This window comes from Bos taurus, chromosome 4 (assembly GCF_002263795.3).
Source record: "Bos taurus isolate L1 Dominette 01449 registration number 42190680 breed Hereford chromosome 4, ARS-UCD2.0, whole genome shotgun sequence".
In the NCBI taxonomy this organism is placed as follows: Eukaryota; Metazoa; Chordata; class Mammalia; order Artiodactyla; family Bovidae; genus Bos; species Bos taurus.
The window spans coordinates 80,405,105-80,425,497 of NC_037331.1; the positions used below are offsets into that span (position 1 = coordinate 80,405,105).

Sequence of the window (20,393 nt, forward strand, 5' to 3'; positions counted from 1 at the left end):
CACAGGTTTCCCACACTGCAAACATATTCTTTACTGTCTGAGCCACCAAGGAAGCTCAGTTGTATGTACTGGTTGCCTGTAATGTAGCTATTTGAAAGATAGATACTACCTGTAATGGAAATATTCAAGAAGCCACTTTGGAAAAGCCAAGCTTTTTGGATTCTACCCCAAATTAACTCAATCAGAACCTATGTGAGGTGACATCTAGGAACCTGGCAACAGTGATGAGTGAGGTTTAAGAATCAATACCATATCACAAGCATACTTAAACAGAGTCAAAGTTTTTGCAATATTCACTTTCAGAAATAATTGAGAACCTGGAAGGAGAAAGATCACTTTATCTCAGACACATATTTCCTTTTAGCTTAGAGTTACTGATGTTAGAAGGAGTAGGACTGGCTGTCAGGTGACATCTCCCCATTCAAGGTGACAGGAACCCTAGTGTGTGCTGGACAGCCTGAGGGCTGTGGATGTCTCACCTGATAGGAATCACTGACTTAAGGAGAAATTAAACAGCATCCTCTGATGATTCAATCCTCTCTGCCTGGTCAGTGGTTCTAAGCACCATGGTAATGTTTTGCATTTATGGTTATTGAGGTAAGATATTTTCCAAGTCGTTGAATTGGTGCTAACCACCTAGCTTCACTGTGCTGAGCACTGACTTTGAATTAGCCCATTTAAACAACAAAGCATAGTAAATGTGGATATATAATCACTCAATATAGTCAACACTGATAACATAAAAATCCAAAATCTAAAAGTCAGCAAACTGCTATATTCAAATGAATACAAGCTACATGTTTTCCCTTTGTGGATGTTAGAACTATGCTCAATCCTTCAAACATTTCAAGAGCTGACCTGCCACCAAACCTCACAGAGGACTTCACCACCTGGAGCTTGAAGTCATCTCCACTTTCTTGTCTATATGCTTTTCAATCATCATTAAAAGCAGGAGCTGGATAACAGGCTTCTTCCTCTTGGCATTTAGAAAGACCTCTGTTTTCATTTCCTTTTTAAAATATATAAATAAATATTTATTTCATTAAAGTACTCCCCAATTTTTTTCCAACTCGAAATGGGCCTTCCTAAGTATGATTTTTTTTTAATTTATTGGAGTATAATTGATTTACAATGTTGTGTTAGTTTCAGGTGTATAATAAAGTGACTCAGTTATACATATACCTGAATCCAGTCTTTCTGATATTATTTTCCCCTGTAGGTCATTACAGAGTGTTGAGTAGAATTCCCTGTGCTATCCAGTAGGTCCAAGCAACAATACACCAAAAACTGGACAAGCTAGAAGAAGTGAACAAATTCCTAGAACGTTACAAAGTTCTAAGACTGAACTAGGAAGAAATAGAAAATATGAACAGATCAATCACAAGTATTGAAACTGAAGCTGTGATTTAAGAACTTCCAAAAAACAGAAGTCCAGGATTAGATGATTTCACAGGCAAATTCTATCAAATACTTAGAGAAGAGCTAACACCTATCCTTCCTAAACTATTCCAAAAAAATTGCAGAGGAAGGAACATTCTCAAGTTCATTATGCAAGGCTACTATCACCCTGATACCAAAACCTCACAAAAATATCATAGAAAAAAGAAAATTATAAGCCAGTATCACTGATGAACACAGACACAAAAATCCTCAACAAAATACTAGCAAACCAAATCCAACAACACGTGAAAATATACCATGATCAAATGGGACTTATTCCAGGGATGCAAAGATTCTTCAATATACATATATCAAACAATGTGATACACTACATTAACAAACTGAAGAATAAAAACCATATGATTATATCTTTTCTTCTTATAAGAAAAACGTATGTCAAATCTAAGGAAAACTGGAAAAGTAGAATATACTCATCATATTACCTTCCTCCCACTTCCAGTGTTGAAACCATTTGCTATTTTGAACAAGTACTAAGAAAATACACTAATGGGATAATTTCAACTGTAATATAAAGGGAAAGAAACTGATATGTTTTGAGCTTTTTCTGAATGCCATGCACTATGGTAGGGAATTGTACATATCACACAGAACAGAATCTAAGGGAAGACCAACAACTTGCCAGGGGACACACGAGATGTCAAATCAGGATTAGGGCCATGCCTCTCTGGACCCTTTCCCCACAAACTTGCTGATTATTGTTTAAAGAAAAAAGAAAAGAATGTTTACTTAGCACACTTTATTTAGAAATACAGATATCCAGGTTCATCCACGTATCTATAAATGAATCAATTTCATCCCTTTTTATGGCTAAGTAATATTCCACTGAAAATATATACCAACCTTCTTTATCCATTCCTCTGTTGATGGATATTTAGGTTGCTTCTATGTCCTGACTACTGTAAATAGTGCTGCAATGAATATTGGGGTGCATGTATCTTTTTGAATTATGCACCCAGACACTGTCATACAGAGTGAAGTAAGTCCACAAGAGAAAAATAAATATTGTATATTAATGTATATATGTGAGACCTGGGAAGATGGTATGCTGCTGCTGCTGCTGCTAAGTCGCTTCAGTCGTGTCCGACTCTGTGTGACCCCATGGACTGCAGCCTACCAGGCTCCTCCGTCCATGGGATTTTCCAGGCAAGAGTACTGGAATGGGGTGCCATTGCCTTCTCCCGGGAAGATGGTATTGATGATCTTATTTGCAAAGCAGAATTGGAGACACAGACACAGAGAATAAACATATGGACACCAGGGGGCAAAGGAGGGTGGGATGAATTGGGAGATTGGGATTGACATATATACACTACTATGTATAAGATAAATAATTAATGAGAACCTACTATATTAGGTTTCCTACTGTATTAGGAAACTACTTGGTTTTCTGTGATGACCTCAATGGGAAGAAAATCCAAGACAGAGGGAATATATATATAGCTGATTAACTTTGTTGTATAGTAGAAACTAACACAACATTGTTAAACAACTATACTGCAACAAAAATTAATTTTAAAAATACAAGAAAAAAGAATACAGATATCCAAATATACAGTTAACATGACTTGCAAATTAGCTCTGTTCTTTTTTTTTAATTTACTTATTTTTAATTGGAGGATAATTGCTTTATAATATTGTATTGGTTTCTGCCATACATCAACACGAATCAGCCATAGATATACATATGTTTCCTTCCTCTTAAACCTCCCTCCCAACCTCCCACCCCGTCTCACCCCATCCCACCCCTCCTCACCCCATCCCACCCCTCCTCACCCCATCCCACCCCTCTAGGTTGTCACAGAGCACCAGTTTGAACTCCTGAGTCATACAGCAAATTCCCACTGGCTATCTATTTTACATACGGTAGTGTATATGTTTCCATGCCACCGTCTCAATTAATCTCACCCTCTCCTTCCCCCACTGTGTCCACAAGCCTGTTCTCTACGTCTGTGTCTCCATTCAGTTCAGTTTAGTCACTCAGTCATGTCCTATTCTCTGTGACTCCATGGACTGCAGCATGCCAGGCTTCCTTGTACATCACCAGCTTCTGGAACTTGCTCAAACTCATGTCCATCAAGTTAGTGATGCCATCCAATCATCTCATCTCATCTCATCCTCTGTCGTCCTGTTCTCCTGCCTTCAATCTTTCCCAGCATCAGAGTCTTTTCCAATGAGTCAGCTCTTCGCATCAGGTGCCCAAAGTATTGGAGCTTCAGCTTCAGCATCAGTCCTTCCAATGAATATTCAGGACTGATTTCCTTGAGGATTGACTGGTTTGATCTCCTTGCAGCCCAAGGGACTCTCAAGAGTCTTCTCCAACACCACAGTTCAAAAGCATCAATTCTTCAGTGCTCAGGCTTCTTAATGGTCCAACTCTCACATCTGTACATGACTTCTGGAAAAACCATAGATGGACCTTTGTTGGCAAAGTAATATCTCTGCTTTTTAACACATTGTCTAGGTTGGTTGTAGCTTTTCTTCCAAGGAGCAAGTGTCTTTTCATTTCATGGCTGCAGTCACCATCTGCAGAGATTTTGCAGCCCAAGAAAATAAAGCCTATCACTATTTCCATTGTTTCCCCATCTATTTGCCATGAAGTGATGGGACTGGACCTAACTAGATGCCATGATCGTAGTGTTTTGAAAGTTGAGTTTTAAGCCAGCTCCATTGCTGTCTTAAATGTCTCCATTGCTGCCTCCATTGCCTCCAATGTCTCCATTTCTGCCCTGCAAATAGGTTCATCAGTACCTGTTCTTTACTGAATACTGGGGGAAAAGAACATATTCCCAGAAGGGAGCTGAAAATAGTTGCATCCCTCAAATTTTATGAGTGTCTTGGGAGGCAAGAAAATGACACAGAACCTAAAGAACTATCCCAATGGAGTAAGGATGCCAGAAAATGGACCGGAACATTTAGGAAGAGAAGTATTCTTTTGACCACTATGTTGAGTGACACAGGGTTGCAGAGAAGAGTCTGAAAGTGTCAGAGCTGGGTCCAAGTAGGCCCCCATGCTTTTAATTCTGTGCCCTTTGGACAAGTTGCTTTACTTCTTTTATTATTTAAAAAAAAGAAGATATTAACATGTACATTACAGAATGTGGACTTTCTTTTATAATTATTTTTTATAGGAGCATAGTTGGTTTACAGTGTCACATTAGCTTCTGCTGTACAGCAGAGTGAATCAGTTATACATACACCTAATATCCACTACCTTTTAGATTCTTTTCCCATATAGGCCATTAAAGAATACAGAGTAGAATTCCCTGTGCTATAGAGTAGGTCCTTGGGGCTTCCCCGATGAGTCAGTGGTAAAGAATCTGCCTGCAATACAGGAGCCACAGAAGATGTGGGTTTGATTCCTGGGTCAGGAAGATCATCTGGAGGAGGACATGGCAACCTACTCCAGTATTCTTGCCTGGAGAATCCCATGGACAGAGGAGACTGGCGGGCTCTCATTCTCGGCCCATAGGATCGCAGAGTGGGACACAACTGAAGTGACTGAGCACACACACATGCGTACAGTAGGTCCTTATTAGGTATCTATTTTATATATAGTAGTGTGTATGATGCAGAAGACACAGGTTCAATCCTTGGGTCAGAAGATCCCCTGGAGGAGGGCATGGCAACACACTCCAGTATTCTTGCCTGGAGAATCCCATGGACAGAGGAGCTTGGTGAGCTGCCATCCATAGGGTGAGAAAGTGTTGGACACACCCGAAGTGACTCAGCACGTATATGTCAGTCCCGAGCTCCCAATTTATCCCTCACTTCTTTCCCCCTTGGAAACTCTAAGTTTGTTTTTTATACCTGTGACTCTTCTCCTGTTTTGGAAATAAGTTCAATTCAAAAAAAAAAAAAAAGTGAAGTACTCAGTAAAAGGTGTTTCATCACTCTTAATAGTAAATGTTCATAAAAAAGACAAATTGTTTACCTATGCTTTACATAGGCCCCTGACACTTCTTCAACATGGATAAAAGTTAGCCTCTGGTTTGGACCTGCTATTCAGCCTGGTTCTGTCCAGTAGAGCTATACTGTGTTCAGGTGTGTCTGACTTACAACACATAACCTAACCTACTCCACTAACTGGAGGGAATTCGTTGCAAGAGCTTGTAGCAGAGTTCCTCCTGGAGAGAAAACTGTCTCTGTTTAGAAGAATACCCTAATAAGTTATTTGGGTAGAAAAGGTGAGATCCTGGGAGACATAGTTAAGAAGCAGGCAGCAAACAGCCTTAGATGAACAGCTGAGGGATTATGAATGGAGAGATGATGAGAAGGAAGGGAGGAGGGGAGATGGGAGAGGAGAAGGAGCTGAGAGCGAGAGGATCTGTGGTGGTAAAGGAATGCAGTCAAGAGGAACTTCCTGGTGGCGAAGTGGCTTAATAATGTTTAAGAACAAGGAGGCCTCCTATTCTTCTTAAGCATTTTACTGGGATATAAAAACTCTCCTGCTTCCTACAGGAAGCACCATTCCATAGGAATGGTGCCATGTGGGAATGAACAGGAATGACTTGGGGATGCTAGTTAAGAAAAAAGGATTGAGTTCTCCTTCAGGGTCAGCATGGAGAAGACAGAACAAGACAGCTTGGGGGAGATAAGATGAGGGAGGTCAAGAGTTTACCAGGAAAAACCATCCATGAGAATCAGGTCGAGGTTTGGCAGAAATCTGGGGGATGGCATTGGAACCTTCCAGGAGATATGAAACGGGGGATTGAGACCATTTTAGTTAAATCTCAAAGGACAGGGTGACCTCAGAGACAAGGGTGACCTCAGCTAACATCTGAGTCACATTAGCATTTCCAGATCAGGAGGAGGAAGAGATAAGAAAGCACAATGATAAGTGGGATTCTAGACAGCAGTGATTTTCACAGCTTGTTTGTATTTTACAGAGACACTTTTCCTTCAGATGAAATATTATTTGGAAGTCCAGTGTGAAAACAAAGAAAAGATGATCTGTTCACCTTGATGGTGTGTGTGTGTGCATGCATGTGGTGTGTGTGTGTGAAAGAGACAGAGAAGAAAGTGTGGAGAGACAGAGCCATCTCCACTTGCTTCCTCCTCTCTCTACTTCATGCTCACATATACAGCAGTTCTTCTTGTGGTTGGGGTCTAACCATCATGGTTTTAAAACCACATATAATATAAAGGTACATCTGGCTATTTTTAAAAGAAGAAGCACATTAGGTAAGCACATAGGTCTCAACTCATTTCCTTGACTCCCTGTGTGGGTCTACACAAATAACCTTACCAGTCTTGTTCTTCATCTCAAGACTGGGTATGTAAAAGACCTCCCAGGATGATAATTAAATGCATAATTATACATAAAGTATTCTAAAAAGTGCTTAGCCCATTACTGTTACTGTAATAGTATTCCTTTGCATAGGAATAATAAGCGGATAGTTTATTAAGCAATTTCCAGGTTGGCAATTACCCAAAAGAGATCTTGGTGGAGAGAGGGGAGGATGCTCCACAGCAAAAGGAAGCTACTTGGGAGACATTACAGGAGTGCAGAGTTCTGAGGCAGGCTCAGACCAAGGGGAGAGTGAGGGAGGTTCCAAGGGGAAGGAAGCTTCTCCATCCCAGAAGAGTTGCCACCAACACCACTCCAAGCCAGAGGGTGTCTGACTTACAACACACAACCTAAGTTACTCCACAAACTGGCCAACTTAAGTCTATTGGATTGGTTTACTATGAACCATAGGCTGACTCTTCTGAGCATGTCAAAGGACTTTTAATTACCATTAGCAGAAACAAACTGACTAAAATTTAAAAACCCAGTGTTCAGTGGGACATGGTACCTTGAGACTGAAGGCAGAACAAAATATCAGTAAGAAAAAATATTTATGGCTCTACTGCTCCAGCCTCTTCTAAAATTAGGAAATGGCAATTATCAGGAATTTAAAAGTTCCTTACCAAACATAATTTTCTTCTATGCCACCCCACCAAATTTTTGATTATGTACTGGGATGTGTGTGTGTGTGTGTGTGCATTCCCAAAACTTAAAAGACACATATTATCTGAGTAAATAATCTAACAAAGTCCAAAAGCTGAAATAGTGCATATTTTCTACCAAAAAAAAATTCTTGGAATTGTATTGCTTTTAATAAAATTTATTAACTTAATCATTTTCTATAAAAGGAGATGTTAAAAAGTAGAGGGAGTATAAAAATGATTTGTGCTGGCTCATAAAACAATAAATTGTACTTTGTAGAATGCAAAAAATGAGAGAGAAATTTAACTCTCTTCTGTTTACAGTAGCCATGTGAAGCCCAGGGCAGAATCCATGTCTGAACAATTCATACTGCCTGGGCAATTTGATTCTATTGAGTATGTGTTTGGGGACAAAGTTTTGAATGCTGGGGAGGGCTAAGATAGAATAGAACTGCTGTGTTTTTGGAAAGAAAAGCAAGAAAGTACTACCAAGACTTGGGAAAAAAGACTTGTGCTGTCCCTGGCGTGGGGAGGTGGGCAAGTGGAGAAAGAGAGTTAAAAGCCTGAAGGATAATGAAGTGTAGCCTTCCCTTGTGGAACCAAGGAGTGGTTCCATATGTCTTTATTGGCAGGGGGATTTCTAGAAAATCCTGTTATCAAGCATCAGAGACTTTGGACAGAGATCAAATGAATTGCCCAAGGTCACACACTGTGTCAGGGCAGACCCAGAGTTAGAACTCACAGCCCTCAAGTTTCCAATCTATTGCTTGGCTCTCTCAACCACAAATGTTTGTCAAGGAAAAAAGTCTCCCTAGAGTTGAGGCAACACAGCTGGAAAATATTAACCCCAAAGTTTAAAACAGACAGGATTTCACTGGATCACAGATCCATAACCTCCTTTGGTGGATACACGGGGGAAGCTAGAGGGCAAGGGGTTGGGCGGCGGGGGAGGCGGGGTATGGCTGAGAAAACAGGGAAGCAGGAGAAGAAGTGAACGACAGAGGATGAGATGGTTGGATGGCATCACCGACTCAATGGACATGAATTTGAGTAAACTCGGGAGTTGGTGATGGACAGAGAGGCCTGGTGTGCTACAGTCCATGGGGTCACAAAGAGTCGGACATGACTGAGTGACTGAACTGACTGACTGACTGACTGAAAGATGATCAGATCATCCCACATCAGCAAACCATCACCCTTCAAACACACACACATCGCTGGTTGACAAAATTGAAAATACTTATCTGAGAGAAGAATCACTGCTTTAGAATAAGTCATTGGTGTGTCTGTAGGAGTGTGTGTGTGTGTGTGTGTGTTTTCCTTAAACCCAGAAAAGAGACTATTTAATCAATAATTAGTTCTGATTTTAGAAGATGAAAACAAACAAATCGAAATAATATATGAGAATAATAAAGTCTAAAACCATTGGAAAAAAGTACCTTTCACCATCTGGATGATTTCCTTGTATCCTTGGCCTCTAGATACAAAGTCTTGGGTTTGCATCCTTTCTCAGCCATTAACTCCACTGAGAATTTGATTAAAGTTATGGTCCTCTCCCAGGGAATCATTTTTGGATCCATACTCATAAGTTTAATATTAATAACCAGCCAACAAGAACCTACTGTATAGCACAGGGAACTCTGTGCAATGCTATGTGGCAGCAGGCCTTGGGGTCACAAAGAGCTGGACACGACTGAGCAACTGAGCTGAATTGAACGGAACTGATGTGGCAGCCTGGATGGGAGGGGAGTTGGAGGGAGAATGGATACATACGTATGCGTGGCTGAGTCCCTTTGCAGTTCACCTTAAACTATCACAGCATTATTAATCGGCTATAGCCCAACAAAGATAAAAAGTTTAAGAAAAAATTTCAGGAGTTCAAATATTCCACAAGTCAAAGAGCCCCCATATGAGAAACCCTGTTGTAAGAGGCTTTGCAATGCTCAGAGGAAGATGAGCATGGCATTGACTGGCCCACTGGTTTCCAAAAACCTGTCTGTAAGCCAGCTGCCTCGTGATCACATGGGTCACCTGTGAAAAATACAGATATCTGAATATCTTCCAGAGCCTCCTGAATCTGGTTTTGGGGTCGGGGGCGGTTACGGGGGTGGAGCAGGTGCCCAGGAACCAGTACTCTAACAAATGTTCCAGGTGATTCTGATACACAGACCTGAGAACCACGCTTTGGACAGCTGCTAAATGATGCTGCTAATGACTTGGAAACTGAATGAAATAAAGGTAACAAAAGTTGGAAGAGGAGGGTGTAAGAATAGTAATCATATTTTCCAATCCTAATTTAGGACCTACGGTCTAACAATGGCAAAAATATTTGAAACCCGGCCCATCCTAGGAAATCTGAGACATATGGTCATCATGATATAAGATGAAAAATGTCTGAGAAATCACTGCTTTAAAGATAAGATGACCAGATGGTCTACATTAAGACAGAAAGTTCCGTCATTTGATTTCATATCCTGCATCTCTGATTTTCCCTTGCCTGTTACCTTCTTCTCAAGCTAGTGAAGCACCCTCTTACTTTTATCACCAGATTTCTCCAACTGCTCCATGTGTCAGGAAACCTTACTCTAGCCCCATCTGATCAGCCTCATGGCTGACTCACAGGTCAAGACCAGCCTCCTGTGGTGATCTCCTTTGCTGTATAAGCAAAAGCCTGAGAGATTTAACCTAGTTCCTTCTCCTTAGGTAGGTACTTCCACCCAATCATCCCTTGACGCCCTGTCCTCTCAAGAGAGGAGCAAAAGAGTAAATAACAATTAACTCTGTGCCTCACATCAGTTCATTTTAATCACTGATTGTTACAAGGAGGAAGTCAGGAAAAGTGAAAAGCACAAACATGGAAAACTCCCTAGTTTACAGTCATCTTCCTATTGTATTCACTGGGCTCTAATTGTTGACTTCTTTGTGTATCTTCAATTTCTTGCTTCCAATTTATTTCTCAACCTGCCATAATAATAAATATTATAATTATATAATATCTTATATAAATAAATATAATAAAAATATCTTAGAAGATAGAATAAATAAAAACACAAGATAAATTGTCAGTGCATACTTTGCTATTGTTGTGTAGTCACTAAGTCATGTCTGACTCTTTTGTGACCCCATAGACTGTAGCCCACCAGGTTCTTCTGTCCGTGGGATCTCCCAGACAAGAATACTGGAAGATTGGGCTGCCGTTTCCTCCTTCAGGGGATATTTCGAACCCAGGGATCAAACCCACATCTCCCACCTTGGCAGGTGTTTTCTTTACCACTGGGCATAGTTATAGAATTGTTTTTCTCCCTGTTTCAGAAGCAGCAAAAGGAAATGGACTGAAAAATACAAAACATACTCCTCACTATACTCATTATGGTGGTTTGCCATATGGTATATACTGAAAATAGATGCTGACTTAAACCAAAGAAGTTTAAAGACTAATAAGAGAAAGCGCTCACTACAATTATGCTCACTTAAAACGGACGTTTCTGCCAGTGTTTTATAACCTTGTTCCTCTTGCTACTTAGCTAACGGTGAGTAAAGGAGTTCTGCAAATTAACATAAACAATCTATTTGAGTTTGAAGTGATTATTTTATCATTATCATTATTATAGCCATTTATTGGTTGGCCAAAATATTCATTCCAGTTTTTCCATAAGATGTTACCAAAATACCCAAATGAACTTTTTGGCCAACTCAATACTATGCTAAATATTATAATCTAAGCTATCTCATGTAATTTTTTTTCAAAAAGTTTGTCAAGTAGGTAGTTTGTCAAGCTTCCCACATTTTACAGAAACAGAATATGAGACCCAGATAGGTTAAGTATGTTGAGCAAAGTCACACAAATTAAGTGTGCTCAAACCAGTGTTGTGTTGGTAAATGTTAACCAACCAGCTCTTTGGGGTCAAGGGAAGAATCTGGTTTGAAAATGTTGCTGATTCCCATGGTATAAATATTCCCATCAAGGTATTTCAAGCTGCCAAGGTGATGTCACTGAGCCCAGAGTTGGGAAAAGATGTGTGTGGGTTCCATCTTGTCAGCTACAACTTTACGTCATCACACTATGGCTTAAATCCAGACCAGCCTTGTTCAAAAAGTGCTAGAGTCATCCACTGCATCACTCCTGTGGTCATACATGATTTTGGAAATTGGACACTGGCCGTGTCTCTATCCTGGCAGTATTAAACGATGTGTAGAAGATTTCATTCATTGAAAAGGTAAAATATAGAAGAAAGCCACCAAATTATCCGTTGTTACTGCAGAAAGTCAGAATCAAAAGTGAAAACTCTGTGGACAGATTTGAAAGCTGAACTGGAAGTAGTAGAGCAAAGAAGTAAAGTGAAGTGAAAGTCACTCAGTCATGTTCAACTCTTTGCAACCCCATGGACTATACAGTCCATGAAATTCTCCAGGCCAGAATACTGGAGTGGGTGGCCATTCCCTTCTCCAGGGGAATCTTCCCAAACCAGGAATCAAACCCAGGTTTCCCTGGGTTCTGCACTACAGGTGGATTCTTTACCATCTGAGCCACAAGGGAAGCAGTGTAGCAAACAAACATCATATAAAGTATGATAAGTCTCCTAATGGGAAATATCAGCATTCTTTCTATTTCTTTCTATTTTTTTCTAAATCAAATGTTATAATCCAGAGAAAAATCATACTACGCAGTCCTCAACTATAACACCCAGGGGTTTTTTGTTTGGTTTTGTTTTTTACCATATTGTCCTAAAATCATTCACATGTCTTTTACTGGTTACTTTCGAAAATACCCTAAGATTCATCTTCTAGGGCAAAAGTTAAAATAAATCCAGTCAGTGTCTACAGTCTTTGTCTGAAAGTGAAAGTGTTAGTCACTCAGTTGTGTCCGACTCTTTGCGACCCCACAGATTGAAGCCCACCAGGCTCCTCTGTCCATGGATTCTCCAGGCAAGAATACTGGAGTGGGCTGCCATTCCCTTCTCCAGGGGATCTTCCCTACCCAGGAATCGAACCTGAGTATCTTATATTTCCTTCATTGCACACAGATTTTTTACCTGCTGAGTCATTGGGGAGCCCAATCTAAGAGAACTAAGAGAAAGGAAAAAGCATATCTACATTTTGAAAAATGAGTCTGAGTCATCATGAAGTGACTTTACTCAAGTGAAAAGAGAGATAGATGAAAAGGCAAATCTCCAACATGTACAGTAAGTTCCCTACATATGAATGAGTTCCATTCCAAGAGCATGTTTGTAAGTCCAACTTGTTTCTAAGTTCAACAAAGTTGGCCTAGGTATCCAACCAACACAATCGACTACATAGTACTGTATTGTAACAGATTTAAAATACTTTTCACACAAATAATACACAAAAAACAAACACATTAAAAAACACACAAATACATGAAAAACAAAAAAAGGCAATTTTTTAATCTTATAGTACAGTATCCTGAAAAATATAGTAGTACAGTACAACAGCTGGCATACAGGGGCTGGCATGAAGTGTACAGACAAGAAGAGTTACTGACTGGAGGAAAAATAGGAGGTGGAAGATGGTAGAGCTGAAGGATCATCAGCAATAGGAGATGGAGGGCATGCTGCAATTTCACTCACACCTGATGTTAATGGAATGAATGTTCCCATCTTCGAAAAGCTCGAAACCTGAAGGTTCGTATTCAGGGGATGCAGTGTACTTTAAAACTAATCATTACCCTGGTAATACATCATAAATGAATTTGAGAAAAGGGAATTTTTAAAAGGCTTTGCTTGGCTGACAAAATCTATGAGATAAAAGGTAAGAATTACTTTGATTATAAAACTAAAATTTTCATTCTGTATTAGATTCTAAAAACCAAATTAGAAAATATGTACTCTTATTATATGTTAAAAATTTCAAAACAAAAATCATAAACCTGATGGAAAGACCACTTATGAATGTATAAAGATTGGCAAACACAGAAACAATAAACCATAAAATTGTCAGAAATTATTTCTGTTGAGATTTTAACATAAAATGTTTAAGTACTATGAGTGAAGAAAAATAAGGAAAATTAAGTTGGAAATGTGAAAAACAGAATTTATTTTGTTAACTGTCAGGAAAGTTCTTTCCTTTGAAATATATTGGCCTACTATAAGATGAAAGAAATCAATACAAATATTAAATATTAAAGAATTAATAGACAAAACAGAAGGGGTTATGACTAATAATTTAGCCATTACAATAATTTAATTAGTAGTAGTTCTACTGAAATGAGAATGCAAGAAGACCCAGCAGGATCTTTGACATATGGGTTCTTATAGAAGCAAACGTGCCCATGGGCCTTTATAAATGACACAATTTCATCTCTGAAGGAATAGGTGGAAGGCATCCCAAAGAGTGACCTCATCAATGTGGAATTTCCACAGTATCCCTGGCCAGGGTGAGAGGGGGCAGGGACTTGGGGGAAGTGGGACGAGACTTGTGTCTACCCCAACAGCAGCCCTGATAAAAAACCTGTCATCTCTGGAACACATTCTAACATCAAGCACAAATTATGGGAGTGTCCATCTCTGTTTAGTGAGAATCTATCAGTTCAGAATGCTAGTCTTAATTATGCCCCATAGAGGACAGAAGAAAAGCAATGAAAAGAGTATAAGATTCAGAAACAGAAAAATCAGATTCAAATTCTGATGTCATCACCATCAGCAAGGTTAGGTCAAACCATTTAGATGCTGCACCTTTGTTTCCTCACAGTGATAAAAATAGCTACCTAGAAAGATGACGACAATCGAATGAGATAGTTATGAAAACTACTTTTTGCTGTGTAAATGATAGATCATGTCAACTCCAACATTACTTCTTACTATTTCCATCTATTTGACAGTCCCTAAATTATTTGAAAATAACTACCAAATACCACCAAGGATATGCAATGGAAAACAATTTCATATACAAATCAGAATGTATCAAAATATGCTACCAGCCTAGCTGCCACCTCTTGAGTGTTCCAGTTTGTTAATGATGACAAAGTCATTTATTTGGTCTTGTACAATTCTAAGATAGAAGAATGCCTACCATTTGAGTGATACACACAGTTACAATGGAGGTCTGGTTACATCCTGATATATTTTGGCAGTTAAAGCATTTTCTGTTGGGTAGAGTGGAGTGTGAGAGAAAGAGTCAAGTATGGTTTTAAGATTTCTGACCTGAGCAACTGGGACACAGAGTTGTCACTTAACAAAGATGAGGAAGAAAGACTGAATAGAGCAAGTCTAGTCTTTAACTTTGAGAAGTTAGACAACTACAAAGTGATGCTAAGTAGTACTCCAACAAAATAGGAATGAAAAGACCACGAAAGGAAGAGAAAATGGTATATAATGTCGAAGCCAGTTCAAGTGTTCCTTGAAAATAATTCTTGAGATGTTAGCTTGGCAACAGCTCTAGCAAAAAACTGGTCAAAATTAAAACAGGAAATCAGTGGAAATCTCCAAGAACAATGCCTTCTAGAAAAAAAGAATTAAACAGTTTATAAGAAATACACATTTAAAGTAAGGAGCAGCATTATAAAATGTAGAAATTTTTTTTCTCTCAAGTATATAAAAGGCAACTAAAACCAGGAAGAAAAATATGATCTGAAATAGTGTGATGGAGTCAATATGAAAAACCTGAAGTAAGACATGATTTTGGACAAATGGTATAATGTAAGAAATAATCATTTATTTGGCATTTTTGAATGGCACAGAGGGGATGTCAGTGAAACCAACAAGAACACACATACAATCATAGTTCTCCACTGAAAAATATGTAGTAATTGATTTTCAATATTTAGAATCAATTTACAGGCAAAGATCTAAAGGTTATGAAATTTCTGAGATGTTTTGACTTAAAGTCTTCTGAGATTTTAAAGCTTAACTCTTTAATATAATACCACTAAGTTTTTTTATACATGGTATTCTTAGGAAGGATCTACAATTAATTTTTTAAGTAGTCATTTCTTTTTTTCCTTGAAGAGCTAGTCAGTTAATAATTTCTTTAAAAAAAAAAAGAAATCTAAGCAGTTAAATTTATATCTGAATTTTACTGGACATCTGAGCTCTTTTGCCAAGAGAATCAAAACTTCTTTAAAAAATATGTCAAAAGCATACATTTTCAGGGGCAAACTTTAGATAGTACAAAGGTATAAAGCTTCAAGCTTGATAGAAACCTTGGACGAGATCTTATTCAAAGCCCAGGACGAGATGACCTCTCAGAGCTTTCATCTAACCTTGATCATCTAAGAGTTTTCATTACTACCTACATGACAAAGGTGTTCTAGACCTTAAAATGGTGTCCATCTTTTAAAGACAGAAATCCAGTCTTTAGGAATGATTCCTCCAAAATAGTAAGAAGCAGAGGTAATGCCTTTGGAATTTTTTTTCAAATATTAAGCAAGAAGTTTTTAAAAAGTTGAAAAATAAAGTCTGAGTTAAAAAAAAAAGACATAATAATCATTTGCCTTGTAGTATGGTATGAAAAAAGTCATAACTATTCCTGACCTTTAGTCCACCTAAAGATAGGCTTTTCATACTTTACTATCTGGGTTCACTTATATACAAATGGAAAAATTTTGCCATGATAACCAACATTAATCAAATAAAAATGTGTTGTTCCCAAGTCCACACCATTCAGAATGGAATGTCACCTGAAGCTTTCAGCTCCTCCAAGGTGAAAGGTGGAAGGTGGGGGCGGGGGGGGGGGCACGCCCCACTTCTACTGAAAACCTATGCTCAAGGAGCATAAGAGCCCTCAGCTTACTACTACCTTCATGGCCTTAGCTCTTTCTTTTAATTGCACAGTGACAGTCTACCACATGTTTGAAATGGATTATTTTATTCCTGAAATATTTTTCTTCTTTTCTGAGGATGACTAAGTTTGTATTCCTATTCCATTATTTATCAGCTTTTAGATCTTGCCCATGTCACTTGAATTTTAGTCTTGATTTTCTCAAAACTAGTTTATCATATCTAATTTTTAGATTTCTTTAAAGAATAAAGAAGATAGCATATGTAACTATATAGATTTAGGCATTTGATAAACATCAATTGCATTCTGAAATCATATATTTTTGACATTTTAGATTGTAATCCTGAAATCAAAAGTATACAAAATACATTGACAGTACAAGAAATTGCTCCAGTTTCCAAGAGTTAATTAAGGGCATCAATTAAACTCTAACAATATTAAACAGTTTAAATGGTCTGGGTGACTTTCAATAGAGCAAAGTCTTATATATCTCCAGCAACAATTATTTGCTTCACTGTCTGTGCAGAGAAGGGCCTTACTCTTTAAATGTAAAAGCATGTCACATACAATCAATAGAACAAAGCATAAGTGGGGAGGAAGGCTTGATTTTTCAAAATAAAATTTGTATTAGGCCTTATTATTATACACAGCCATCTAAAAGTTATATTTTCTCCCAAATGATCTTTACTTGTTATCTAAAACAAAGAGCTACAGAAAACTGGAACTTCCCTGGCAGTCCAGTCGTTAAGACTCAGCTTCCACTGCAAGGGACACGGATTTGATCCCTGGTTGGGGAACTAAGATCCCACGTGCCATGCAAACAAAACAAACAAAAAAAAAAAGAAAGAAAGAAAATTTCTTGAGCCAAATAAAAGTGAAAATATATCAACTTAAATATTTTTTTAAAAGGAACTATAAAACACCATAGAACCCCATTTTCATGCTCTAAGAAACCTAAGAGGTCACATATTCTGTCCAACATCTTCTTTGAACATCTTCTCATCAGAAGTCAAAGCACAAGCAGATGAAGTTCATTCCACAAATATGTGCTGAGTACATGCTCTGTTTCAGGCAGGGTGCCCATCTAGGTCTGAACTTAACAAGGTCACTGAGACCTTCTGATTTCATGTCCAGTATTTTTCTAGCATACTCATATCTTGACAGCAAATATAAATTTACTCTCACCTTAGAATTAAAGGACACAAATTCAAACACCACAATAAATCATTCTGCTTACTACGCTAGGATTGAAAGATTCTAGGAAAATGATTCTCTGGGGAGATAAAGATGTCCAGAAATATCTTGTCTTAATCTCTATTAGAAAAAAATTATCAGTAATTTATTAATCTATATTGTTCTGCCTTGCATGTGTAAAAAGAAGGAGAAGGAAGAGACAGAAGAGGAGGAAGCATGGGTGAGGAAGGGAGGAAGGGAACATCTTTGAGGCTTGAGAAGCTTATAGCACCTTCAGCAACCTGACTGAAGATAGGGATATCAACTGTTAGATTAGATTTGTGATAGATGCAGAATTCAGTATAGAATTAGAGCATGTTTTTTTTTAATTAATTCTATTTTTTTCTCTTTTTGTCATTTTCCTCTTTTTCTTAAGTTCAATACAGAGGAAAAACAGTCTAATAAGTTTTGAATTTAAGATTTTCTTTTTAATAAGATGTGGGATGATATTTATTTAATCTTTGAAAAATAACAGCACAATTACCATGAAGTTGTGGCACTTTTTTCTTATTTTCCTCTATGAAAATGACTACTGTATAAATTGTGTCTCAAAGCATGCCTGCAAACAGTAACTTAAGATGTTGCAAGAAAGAAGGATGCCAGTCCAATAAACACAGCTTATGATCATCTCCTCTTGGACACTGACATGTTCATTTGGGTTATTAATGGCTCTCCAAAGTCCAGCAAAAGAGCAATTGTGGTTATGTTGCATATGTCAGTGTTTCCTAAACTAATATAAAACAGTAAAGGTTTTTAACAGAGCAAATATTAACATCCTCTAAACTGCCATCATACAAAACAGACTGAGGAAGTAGGTTGTAGTCACGTGGAAACTTGTCTTCTTGAATGTTGAACTCAACAAAATGAAGGGAAAACAAGAAAAATAAAGCAATGTCCCTTAAAGTCAACTGGATAATGGAATGGGTTTTGAAACAAACACTGCCTTGTTTTTACTTATGGTTTTGTTTATCTCTTTCCTTCCTTCCCAGGGTTATTCCCTGAAGGAAACTATAGGCTTTCAGAGAGCATCGACTGTAAAAATCCTAGGCATATGAATAAGCATAGATAAGATATTCAAAACCCAAGAGAAATAAGTTAAAATTAATTAAATCAAGACTATAATCCATAGCATTCACTATTGTGCTATTTAGAAATACTGGGTACATGATAATACTGGGAGAGAACAGCAACTGTGCATGTCAGCTGTTGCAAGAAGCCTACATCACTTGGCTTATCTTCCAAGAACAAAAGAATCACAAAAGAAGGAATGGAGGAGAACAAGACAGAGGAGGAGTAGGTGGATGTGGGCTACATCTCTCTCCACAGATACATCAGGAATGCACCTTCAGACACAGAAGTGTATGCAAAACACCAGTGAGACTGGACAGGGGTACCTGACCAATAGAAAAGAATATATAGAACCACGTAAAACTCGGTAGGATGAAGGAACTAGGGGGAAAAACAGGAGTGTTAGTAGGACTGGACCTGCCCTCACCAGGTCGGGGAACTGAAGCAGGGGTCTGATCACCACACAGGGGCAACTGTCTGAGTCAGAGAAACATTTAAGGCTGAGAGTGAAATAGCTGATCTGTGGCAACCTAAATGGAATGAGAATCAAACAGTCCTTGCCACAGCCATACATATCCCAGTCAGGAACGCTGGTTTCCTGGAAGGCACAGCGGGTGGGAGCTGGAGCTTAGGAATTGTGCAGCAATCCTAAGGCAAGGGCTGCTGTTGACTGCAGAAAGATGGACTGAGGGGATGTGAAGGAGGAGATCATGTTGAGAAATGCCAGTGGAGGAAAGCCAGGCAGCCACAGAAGCAAGGTGATACTGCTGAATAACGTGCAGGGGGTGGGGCCATCACCATAGCCTCTCTCTCCCAACACACCAGCATCAGCAGCTGAGCAATAGAGAGGCTGGCCCATCAAACGACTAAGGCACTGAACTACAGAGCAGGACCCTACCCAGTGTGCCCCTTTAAGTGCCTGACCGCCGATCTACAGAGTAGGACCCCAACCAGCGGGGTCCTTTTATGGGTCTGATGCATGGAGCAACAGAGAAGGACCCCAGACAAGGGAGCCCTCTAATTGACTGAACTGGTGGAGCTATGGAGAAAGACTGGCCAGAGGCCTTCTGATTACCAGCTACAAGAGGCCAGAAAAAAGACTCTGATAGGACCATAACTCCTGCAGCCGAGGCAGTCCCTGTCCCTCCACACTTGGCACCACCAGGGTCCCTGCAAGCCAAGCAGCTGTGCCACCTTCATGCTCAACTCTCACTCAGGCAGAGCTGCCACGGGCAAAAAAAAAGTCTTGCATCTAGGCATGTAGGGTTGCTTTGGTGGTGTTCAACTCTTTCCGACCCTGTAGACTGTGGCCTGCCAGGCTTCTCTGTCAGAGACGGGGTTCTCCAGGCAAGAATACTGAAGCATATTGGCCAATACTGGTTGCCATACCCTTCTAGAGAACTATATTTCCTGCTGTCTTAGCCACCAACCCCTCTGAGTACCTGGTGTTGCTAGAACCCCTGCAACCCAAGCAAGCAGCCGTACCACCTCCACACCTGGCCCTCACAGGGGCAAACCCAAACCCTCCAGGGCAGCCTCAGGAGCTAAACCCCAGTGGATGAACCACATGTAGAGGTGGAAATAGAACCACAGTTGAAACCCAGGGGCAGTGTGGCTAAGGAAGAAGACCCAAAACCTTCCCACCAGCTGTACAAGCTGTAGATTAAATCCACATAATCAACTACACAAATCTGTGTTTATGGAATATATAATAGACCATTGAAAGCTCCCACAAAAGAAAGCACACTAGCTCTGATAGCTGTGGACATTGGAGGCAAGAACACACAGAAGTAGAACCAGATTAGAATCTGAGCTGCCCCCACAGCAGGTCCAGAGGTCAGCACAGTGTTGGAGGGCATCCTAGGGAGGTGAGGTGGACTGTGGACTGTGACTCTCAGCAAGAGAAAGGACTCTGACAGTAGTGACTCAAGAAAAACATGTATTATTCTTATTTTTTGACTTGTTCT

At 39.2% G+C, this 20,393-nt stretch overlaps 1 protein-coding gene across 13 annotated transcripts in view; it reads right to left on the minus strand.

Moving 5' to 3' along the window:
• SUGCT (succinyl-CoA:glutarate-CoA transferase) overlaps nucleotides 1-20,393 on the minus strand; it is an 875,539-nt gene that overhangs the window by 351,674 nt on the left and 503,472 nt on the right. For 3 of the 13 annotated variants that reach the window (XM_059885362.1, XM_059885356.1, XM_059885358.1), the window contains one exon: nucleotides 10,169-10,350. In XM_059885362.1, the coding sequence (XP_059741345.1) occupies nucleotides 10,339-10,350 (12 nt within the window). In that variant the 3' untranslated portion in view covers nucleotides 10,169-10,338. 13 annotated transcript variants of the gene reach the window in all.